We start from the raw sequence: 10,517 nt of genomic DNA, 5'->3' as shown, positions 1-10,517 counted from the left end.
AGCTGGAGTTAAACCACGACAGGTGGGCAGCTAAAACCCATGCTGCCTGCCTGCTGCCAGAGCAGAAGGAAGATGGCACATGTCTGTGGGCTTTGCAGTCACACCTGATGCTGTCAGACATCAGCCAAGGTTCCCCTGGAGCCAAAGTGGTGCAGAAGCAACAGCCGGCCTGGCTGGGAAAGGACACTTCAGCCAATGAAAGGCCACATGAAAAGCTTTTCATATAACTACTCAAAATGCAGCAGCGAGAGACAAGGGCACTTTAAGGGCAGTTCTGGCCATCTTACATTCACACTCAGCTCATACATTGCACAGATAGAAGAGAAAGCGTGTCACACCCTTTGATCTTTGATGCCCTGAACACAGAAGGTAAAAGAGCATCACAGGACTCTGCTCTCCGAGCCAGTGCTGATACTTGTTGTAAGGATCCTGCCAGCCCCGCACTGATGCCCACCAACCAGGGTAGGCAGGAGCCACCCGGGAGCCTCTGTCCACCTGCTGCAGCGGGCAGCAAGGTCGTCCCAGTCCAGGCCCTCCCTCTGCACCGGGAGCCTCAGGCTCTTCTCACTGTAGAACTGGGCGTACCAGCGCCGGCGCTTCCGGATGCTGGAGTCCCCTCTGACCAGCAGCGGCTTGGGCTGACGCTGGTGGTTGTTCAAGATGGTCACATCGCGCTCAAACCGGTGGGAGAAGGACGGTCTCTGGGGCGAAGCTCAACCTGCAGTTTTGTGCAAGCTACCTGCTTTATGCTTCATCATTTCTCCCAGATGACCGGTGTGGGACTGCTCCTGCTATTTGTAACTTGTAGCACACGGCTCTGCAGTTAGCAGACGTTTAGCCCATCGTTTCTCCCAAACAAGAAGCCATTTTCATCTTGGACTGCCTTTGTCATAGGAGATATTAAAAGAAACGGATGCTGTGCAGGTGCAGCTACACCTGAGATTTGTGTGTTTGTTGGGTAGCTCCAGCTACTTTCTAAAAGTTAAGCGCCTGCATCTTAAACTCTGCTCAGACACATGCAGTGAGATTGACGGGTTTCCTCTAAGGAGTCTCTACAGAAATGGGTGCTGCTCACTCACATTGGTAAGGATCCAAAATACTAAGCCAGCTTTTACATCATAGGAGCTAGCACAGCTGAGTTTGATTTGGGGTAGGTTTTTGGCATCTGAAAATCATCTTCTGGTGATTTTTACTGTAGAGCCAATGAAACTCTGTCTGGTCAGAGAAAGTTTTAAAGCTTTAACCCCTGACAGAAGGAGGTGACATGAACTCTTCTGACTGTTTGAGGGCAATTGCTGTATGACGGGGTCACATTTTTCTTGGTAGTGCCAGCTGGTACAACAAGGAGTAACAGCTACAGTTTGCAGGTTGAGAAGTTCAAACTGGCCATTAAAAATAAAAAATAACAATATGGGTAGAGCAGTAATGGAATGGGTCACCAAGGAACTGGAGAGATGGGGGAGTTCTCCAAAGGAGGGAGGCCTTCAAGGCCATACTTGACCTGAATTTGGCAATAGTCTTGCCCCAGCTGGGGTACCGAACTGTAGACCTTCAGAGCAAACTTTCACTCCTTCCACGAATATTTGTGGTCAGGACCTGGGAAGCCTCTGTCAGGAGGGCCAAATCTCATGACAGTTTAACAACAGGAAAATTTCTTGGCACAGCTCTCACCAAAGGAGATAGGATGATCTTAAAGCACCAGCTTGGGATGCTGGAAATCCAGATGCAGTTATTAGTTCCCTCAAAGACCCCCTGCAGCTTGGGAAAGGTTGCCTAATCCTTGTGCCCCAGTTCCCCATCCAGAGGAGAGAGAAAGAGCACGTCTCTGCCACCCTCAGCAGAGAACCCACGGCAGGGACCCTCTTTACTACACCTCCAGATTAGTTCTTTGGGCTGCTAAAAATGAAAGATCCCAAACACGGAAAGGGTCTTGCCCAGCAGTGCTTTGCTCCCACGTATATCTGAGCCCATGTGGGCAACTGCCCTTCCTTCTCGCACCTCCTAGCCACCAAGTTCCCAGGTACCACCTCTGGCTGTTCTTCTACAGAGGCCTTACCTGTATGCACTCTGCTCTCAGGATGAACTTGGGGATTATGGCTGGTATGTTCTTCTGGCAGTAGATTTTATGAAAATCGTTCTGGAGGAGAGGCTCCAGGGAAGTCACCATCTGCAGGACGATCCTGTAACCCAGGAAAGCATGTTCAACGCTCATGAAAACCAGCCCTGGCCCCACCTGCAGAACAACAGGAATAATTGAAACATGAAGCTCAGAAAATTCAGAGTTTATTTTGTGCTCAAAGAACTCTATGCATGTTTACTTCTGCAGCTGCACAGGTTGGGACTCCAGAAAAGTCCTTCCTTTGGCCCTGTAATAATTTTAAATATAAAGCATTTTTGTGTTTGCACTCCTAGACTAGGTTTCACATACTTTTAAACCTTTAAACCCCACCAGCCTGCCCACAGTATATCACTTTTTGAGCAGCTTTCAGTGCTTTATTACTTAAATACACCAGCTTTCCACCAGCTTGGCAAGTAGCACAGGCTGGCCCCAGTACAGACCTGTGTACAGTGGCTTGCACTGAAAAGCACTATCCCAACAATCTCCCAAGTTCTCCCTGTTTCTCACAACTCCTCTTCCTGTTCCCAGAGTTGTATCTCCTGGCCCTCGTCCACCTTAATTTCTCCTATTAATTCTTAATTTATTTCTAACCCGCTCATCTTAGTCGTGATTTAGTCCGCAGACAGGTGCTGCCTTTGAGAGAAATGCGCTGTAGGCTCATTTTTGTCACTGACTTTTACAAATGGAAGCGGGTATATAAAAGTATCCCAAGGTCCAAAATCCCAAGGGGTTGCCCATTTTCAAAACTGCTGCTGCGTCCCAGTGCTCTCCTGGAGGAGTCTCCACCCACGGCTGCCCCCAGCTCCCTGGGAGGCCCATGGCCACTTCAGTTTAGGGCCCTGAAACGGTTCCCCTTTTCTGGACCCATTTATGCAGAAAGGTGACGGAGGAAACAGCCATTTTGTTCTCTGTGGCACATATGAAAGTGTATGATGGTGATTATGAAGATTAACAGCAAAGTAAGCACGTGTTTCCATTTTGCTGATCGATGAGTTGAAAAGCCTGACACTAAGTGCTGCAATTCTTAGAGAATCTTTTTTTAAATTACATCAGTTATAAGTCAAAGCAAATTAACAGTTTCCCTTTAAGTACCCAGAACATCTGCTCTCTACTCAAGAAGCCCACGATCTGCGTTTGGGGAACATATGCCATATTCTCGCTATATGGCGCAGGGGTCTATTTCTAGATCTGAGGTCTGCCGACAGCAGTGGTGGCACGGGGTGCGGGCAGACCTCAGTTAATTGGGAGGGAGATTTAACCCCCAATGAATTAAACTGGGAGATGTCCCTGAACTGGACTACAGGAGAGAACCCCGGCATAGATGTGCCCCACGGAGGGACCAGGCTCCCTACCTGGATGTGTGCATTGGCCACGTGCTCTGTCTGCCCGCGGAACACCCGCTCTCTGGTGGAGATCTCCCACTGCTCACACACAGCCTACGCTGGACCCACCCCCTCGCAGTCGTACCAGACCAGCAGCATCCCATTCACCTTGCAGGATGGCCAGGTCCGGACCCCCGCAAGATCTGGCACTGCAGAGGACAGAAAGGAATCGGTTAAAAGCAGAATCTCCAAGGCTGGCACTAAGGTCACCTTGGCTGGAACCACGGCTCAGAGATCGTCTTTATGGGCAATATTCATGTGGCACAGGCTCTCTGGTGACACTTTTCCAGCTTTCAGGCTGCTGAAGAGGGACAACACCTTCTAAGTTTGCAGAAAAGGGTTTGCTTAAATCAGAGTTACTTCAGTTAGGTGTTTTGTGTTAAGTTTTTAAGGGAGAAGCATGTCTGGCTGCTCTGCAGCCTCTTTTACCACTCTTGAAACTGTTCAAATAAGTAAATGTCTGCTGCATCAATGGACCCTCCTCAGGTTTCAGTGAGCTAGAAGAAGATGCTTTTAGTCATAGATGTGCAGAAAGTAAAAGCCATGCCCACCTCTCAAGTTCGAGTCATTGTCTGTTACAATACTGCATTGTCATGTGTGGCTTTAAGAATATATCTGCACTTTTTCCAGTGCATGTTGGTATTTATATTTTCCCAGTTGTCAGAAAATATAGCTGCTACCAGATTGGAAGACTTTTGCCTTCATTGCTTTTTTTTCTAATTTGAGCAAGCACAGAGGATGGCACTTCCTTATTACTCAGCCTTGTACAGTCTCGTGGGAGGTGAAATAATATGACGAATTATGTTTCTCTTTTAGTCAATGAATATCAGAGGGAGCAAGAGACCATCACCTGATTTCTGACTGAAAAGATCTGGCGCTTTGGGCAGGATGCATCTCATTAATTTTTAAAGAAGGCTTCATCTGCCCCATGCAGGCACAGAATTATAATCGTTTTGGTTGGAAAAGACCTCTAAGATCATCAAGTCCAACTGTTAACCCAACGCTGCCAAGTCCACCCTAAACCATATCCCTAAGCACCACTTCTACACATCTAGAATACCTCTAGGGATGGTGACTCCAACACCAGTCCCTGACAGCCCTTTCCACGAACAAATTTTCCCTAATATCCAATCTAAACCTTCTCTGGCACAACTTGAGGCTGTTTGCTCTTGTCCTGTCACTTGGGAGAAGAGACCAACCCCCCCCCTCTCTGCACCCTCCTTTCAGGGAGCTGTAGGGAGCGATCAGGTCTCCCCTCAGCCTCCTCTTCTCCAGGCTGAACACCCCCAGCTCCCTCAGCTGCTCCTCACAGGACTTGTGCTCCAGACCCTTCCTGCAGCTTCATGCAGCACCACTCTGGGGCTCCAGCCCCTTCCCCAGCTTCATGCAGCACCACTCTGGGCTCTGTGGTTTTGCTTGGCTGTCAGTCCCCTGCAAGCCCAGAGCTGGAGGAGCTGCCCACCCAAGCTCTCCAAAATCCCTCTCTGACAGAGTGACCTGCATGAGCACAGATGGCTTTTAAATCTGCATAAATCAACCTGACCCATTTGGGCTCTATGGGAACAGGGTGGCTGGCTGCAGTTTCATTCTTATAATAACTGCAGGTAACAATGACTCTGAATACAGCCGTTTTGGATAAAACAATGCATCTTGGCAAGCATTTGTGTGCATCCAGAATATTCCTTCTCATCTTGTGATGAAACACATCATGGCTCATCATTTGTAACCAAATTTTCATTTGAATGCAGCTCCTGACTATGTATGGGGGAAAAAAAAATACAGTATTAATCTTTCTTCTGAAAATAACATACACACACACCAAAAAAAAAAAAAAAAAGGAATTGCTGTTTGTTTGGTGAGATCTGTAATTTATCTCATCCCATATAGATGGAATGTTTCTTTCACTTTGGGAAAAATAATCTGTTTAGTAGAAAGACTGACTTTTGCTTCTAATCAATATTTTCATTGCTCTCCAAATTAGAAAAAGCTGAATGTCTCAGGAAAATAACTGAGAAGCACAAGCCAAAGCAAAGCTCAAGGTAAGTCTGCAAGTTTCAGCCACATTTAGAACTGGTGATTCAAACGAAGTGCAGCCAGATCAAGTAGCTGTTACATACGAACTTTAAGTAAGAGCCTCTTCCTACACAGTCAGTGCAAACCACATCTCAACTGTAGGTGTATGTGAAGAGCTTTCCTGGATTCTAACCAAAAGTTCCCTTCAAGCCTTAAAAGGAGAAAAAAATTGCCACTGAGACACTATTCTGTCAGGCTAATGCGACAGATTTGAGCACTGACGTGGTACAAGCTATCACTGTAGAGCACAGAATAATTTCTGAAACCCAACAGCTCCTCAGCTCCTTCCAGGATCCATCCCTGCGGGTGCAATGGGTGACTCAGAGTGCAAAATCTTCCTTTGCACTCCGCTTGCTGAATGCAGCAGTTGTAGGACTATCAAAATCACGAAGGGTGGTTATTTCACTAAAGTCCCAGTTATCATGCAAAGCAGCAAAGGGCACTGCCCCAACATGCACAACCCAGGAGGGAAATTAGGGTTCTGCATGAAACAGGGGAGCAGGATGGAGGGTGAGTTATTATAAAGAACACTTTTCCTTAATGAAGTAGCTTTTAATGAGGACACAGAGGGCACTACCGTTTCTGCGGATGCTTTCTGTGGGTTTAGGGGATGCTCACCTTTTTCAGCATACGGGATGCGAGTGCTTTTTCCGTCTTGTCCTCAAAACTGCCAGCCGCGAAGCGGGCATTCAACGCAGTTGCCCATGACTCGCCCACCGGTGGGCAGGTAAGCCCCGAGGTGAGGGCAGTACGCGTCCACCACGTAGGCTTGGCCGTCCCAGGTGCGAAACGTGGCGAGCTGTTCCCCTGAAGAAAGACAAACCAACATCCCCATAGGACGGGGTGTCGGGCAGAACACACATTGCTTGGCCCCTTCTGAAGTGGCAGCACCGACCGGTGCTGTCATCCAACGTTGCAGGCATCTGTCTGTGCAAAGAGAAGCAGAAATATCCTGCTAAAAATTACTACTGGACGTTTTCTTTCCTTTCCAGTGGAAAAGCAGTGGCAGGACAGAGATAGGGTTGCTCCGGAGAAGTTACTAAACCACGAGATGGCACCAGGCAGCTGCCAGCGCCGGGGATGCTGCCCAGGGCTGCCTGCCAGGCAGGCGGAGGCAGGGGGCACTTGCAAGGAGGGCCATGCAAAATTGGGATGGCAGCTGCTGTAGCCAATTCTGCCAGGTTTACAAGACCTCCCAGAGCAGTAAGCGGTTGTGCCATGGCCCGTCGCACCCTGTGTTTCACGGGCAGCGCATTGGCACCCTGCAGAGGCGGGCAGGTGCCCGCTGTCCCGAGGGGCTGCTGTAGTGCAGAAGGGTCCGTGCTGAGGGGCACTGCCTTGCCCCAGGCCAGGGAGCACAATTTCTCCTGGTCATCGCTAAAACCTCATGCCTCTGACCCCCAGCCCCCAGGTTTTGAGCTCTCAGAGCCTCTTTCATCTCAGGATAAAAGGTGCCTTCACAGAAATACTGAAAGATTTAGGCTGCTTCCCCTCCTAAGGGCGGGATCCACTCAGCAGAGCAGTACCTGGGTTTAAAGAGAAACAGTTCCTGTCCCTTTGCCTCAGGGATGTAGAGGAGGAGCACGGGCTCACACACTTCAGCAATCTCTGCTAACAGCAGCTGAAAGGAGAAGCCCTTTATCTGTTCGCTTTTAACTCCACGAGCCACCTGCACTGCAGCTCAGCACCAAATCCCTTCCTGGGGCAGGATGGCGGGTGCTGCAAGCCAGAGCACTGACAACTCCCTGGCAAAAAGAGGTTTTCTGGTGAGGCAAAGGGAAGCGCCTGACCCTGGTCTGCTCTGTGGGGAGAGCAAAGAGGGGCTGGCATGGCTGGGTTGTGTTGCCTTGGCACTCAGACTTGCTTTTCTCCACTGCTGGACCTGATTCCTTGTGCTCCCTGAAGCGTTGTGAGGTTTGCCCTGTCTCTGCTCAGTTCTGGGCTTTCCCTCTTCCTCCTCATCCCCAGGGTAGCACCCCATTCGCTGAGCAAAGAACTATTAAAATGGAGAGAGGGGCAGTGCCTGGGCTGCAGCTGTAGGTCTGTTCATGGCACTACTCCACCCAGCTGTGCATGGCAACCACAGCTGGATGGCATGCCATAGCGTTCCCTAAATAAATGCTCTTCCTGGAGGGACTGAATAGGTGCCAGGTGCTTTCTGCCCTGGCATGGAGCTGTTCCGAGGGTGCTGAGGCACTGCAGACACCCAACACCCACATCCCTGCTAGTGACTCAGAGGAGAGGGGCTGCTCATCAGTGACCTGGCCCGAAAGCAAAGCTACTTCAGTGTCCCCTCAGTCTGTGCCCGGGTTGGAAGGGGGGCAGCTCGTCTGGGAGCACAGACACACTTGCGGGCTGTTCATACAGATGTGGCACTGACTTAACAGCTGGGGTGCTCCAAGGTCCTCTCTTCCATACCGTGCTTCAGGTTGTGCATCTATCTCATCAGCTTGCGATTGCTGACTGTTACAGTGGTTCCGGTAACTTAAAGCTCAGCTAGTGAGTAATGAAACCAAGATAACTGGGAGCCAGGTTCTGTCCGTATTTTCCCAGCTATCCCACTCAAAACCACTTTTGTTGATTGAAGTTTTGTTGTCTGGGCCAAGAAAAGGAAACCCTGCAAACTTTCCCAGCCTTCAAGCCTAGGAAGGATTATTTCTGATGTCTGACAGAAATAAGTAGTTGTACTCTGGTGCTTGGAGGTCCCTCCTTGCCCAGGAAGCCTGGCTCTGGAAGGGTCTCAGACATCTGCTGGCAGCAGGCACAGCAGGGTGGAGGCACAGGAGCCGCAGGTCCTTCCCCCTGCCCAAGGTAGCAGTCACAGAATCACAGAATCCTTTAGGCTGGAAAAGCCCTTTATGATCATCAAGTCCAACCGTTAACCCAGCACTGCCAAGTCCACCCCTAAACCATGTCCCTCAGCACCTTGTCCACATGTCTCCTAAATCCCTCCAGGGATGGTGACTCCACCACCTCCCTGGGCAGCCCCTTCCAGTGTCTGACAGCCCAGTGATTCATTCTGAAGCATCAGCATTTTCTGCTCTCTCTGACCTGCCCCTCTACCTGACCAGGTTCAGGACAAAGGGGGGAATCAGGGAAAGGGTTTCTGCCTGTTGTTGAAGGTGTTGGAGGTTCACTGGGAGTGGCAGCGGTGTGAAAACATGGAGGACCTGCCTTGGAAGGGTCAGACCCTGCAGCCAGAGCACTTAAAGCCCGGGGGTCCCAGCCATGTGCCCCAGGGACCAGCCCCTCAGTCTGGTGATTTGCTCACTAAAGTTTTAAGACAGTTTTATTCCAGGAAGGTCCCACTTAGAGCTTTTCCTCATACACATAGTCTGGAGCTCTTCTGCCTTGAAGTTCTGAAGCAGTGCCCATGGCCAGACCCTTGCTGGGCTGTCTGAAAACCTCACCAGGCTTTTGCCTCCAGCCTTTGCACTCTGGAGCCAGCAGTGCCAGAGGAGAAGCTGATCTTTGCTCTGGCTTGTGCATCAAATCTGATCTCTCTCCACTTAGGACAGTATCCTGGCCTAAGATATACTGAGAAACTCTGCTGCAGGGGAATATTAGGACATTAAGAGTCACATACTGATGTTTACCGATTAAATTAGCCTATTTCTTTTATGGAAATCAAATGGCAATTGTAGCAAGAATAGCACATGGGACACAAAGAGCCCCGAGGCCACCACGCAGTTCTTGGGCACTTGGCTCAGAGGATGTTCTCTGGGGCTTTCCTGCACAGAAGCCTCACCAGGCTCTGAGCAGCCTCCCAGCAGCCAGCCCCAGGCAGCAGTGCCAGGCGGTGCCCTGCAGATCCGAGCAGCTCTCGGCCCACAGTCTCAGGAGAGACAGGCTTTCCTGCAAGCTCAGTGCCATGTTTTCCGAAGGTGTCTCATGCCAAAGGATTAGTCTTGCAGGGACTAAGCCAAATTATTTTATTCTTTCATCTCCTCTGTCTCACTGCCCTGGAGCCTGGCTGGATTTCCAGGCTATGCTTAGAGACTCCAAAATAAATTAGACACCCACAAACCTGGAGGATACAGGTTGTTTAACTGTCTTATTTACTGACAATCTTCCTGGCACTGGTACACTACAGTCACTGTTCCTAGAAGTGATTTTACCTGCATATTTCAGCCAGACTCAGAGGACTGGGTGCTAGGAACCCAGACAACCAAGGGAGTCATAACAGATAGGCTGGTGGAGGCTCTCTGGAACGTGTATATGACGAATTACATAGGTCTCATTATACAAAAAAAAGCCTAAACCCAAACAACTTCACAGGAGAGTATGGCTCTTGAAAATTGAAAACCTCACACACTTCCATCAGTGAATCTGAGGGATTTCAATGCAGAAACATCCCTTCTGATGGGGAAGGCACTAGCACAAGTCCAAAACCATCTTCAAGGCAAAAGGACCCCGGACAAGCACAACCCTCCTCTGTGTGTGTCTGTGAGGCCCCGTCCCAAACTCCCCAGGACATGGGGAGCTGCAGACAGCAATGCCTGGGAGGAGAGCCCAGGCAGCAAGATGCTCCAAGTGTCCCAGCAAGGGGCCCAGACAGGGGTGCCCTGCACACTCTCAAGGAGCCGGTGATGTCCCCTGTGCCCCAGCAAGGTTACTCTGCTACTGGGATGCCCTGAAAGGGGTGTCCAGGCAGAGCTGTCCCATTGTCCAGGCAGAGCCCCCAGGTAGGGATGCCCTACACGCCAGCGAGAAGCCTGGGCAGGGGCACTGCCGTGCCTGAGCCTGGGTGCTGGTTTAGGTACATCAGTACCCCACAGGATGCCCAGGCTGGGTGCTCTAGTACCCTGGTGAGGATGTCTGCGTGAGGTTGTCCCAGCCCCCTGGCAGGGATGTCCCTGTGCCCCTGCGGAACGGCCGGGATGCCCAGGACATGCCCTGGCAGAGATGCCCAGTGTCGTGGTGTAACTCCAGCTAGCAAAATA

General features: G+C 50.3%; 1 protein-coding gene across 1 annotated transcript; it reads right to left on the bottom strand.

Moving 5' to 3' along the window:
* Positions 1-495: 495 nt before the first annotated feature.
* On the bottom strand, positions 496-6,381 carry LOC104505667 (cholesterol desaturase daf-36-like; the record flags this gene model as incomplete). Its single annotated transcript, XM_010152905.1, is given in 4 exon segments — positions 496-701; positions 2,057-2,233; positions 3,472-3,650; positions 6,193-6,381. Coding segments are annotated over 4 exon segments (751 nt in total), but the record flags the coding sequence as incomplete, so codon positions are not given.
* Positions 6,382-10,517: the final 4,136 nt, after the last annotated feature.

The sequence above is a fragment of the Eurypyga helias genome, unplaced genomic scaffold (assembly GCF_000690775.1).
Source record: "Eurypyga helias isolate BGI_N326 unplaced genomic scaffold, ASM69077v1 scaffold42985, whole genome shotgun sequence".
Lineage (NCBI taxonomy): Eukaryota > Metazoa > Chordata > Aves > Eurypygiformes > Eurypygidae > Eurypyga > Eurypyga helias.
This window is presented reverse-complemented; position numbering and strand designations above follow the sequence as displayed.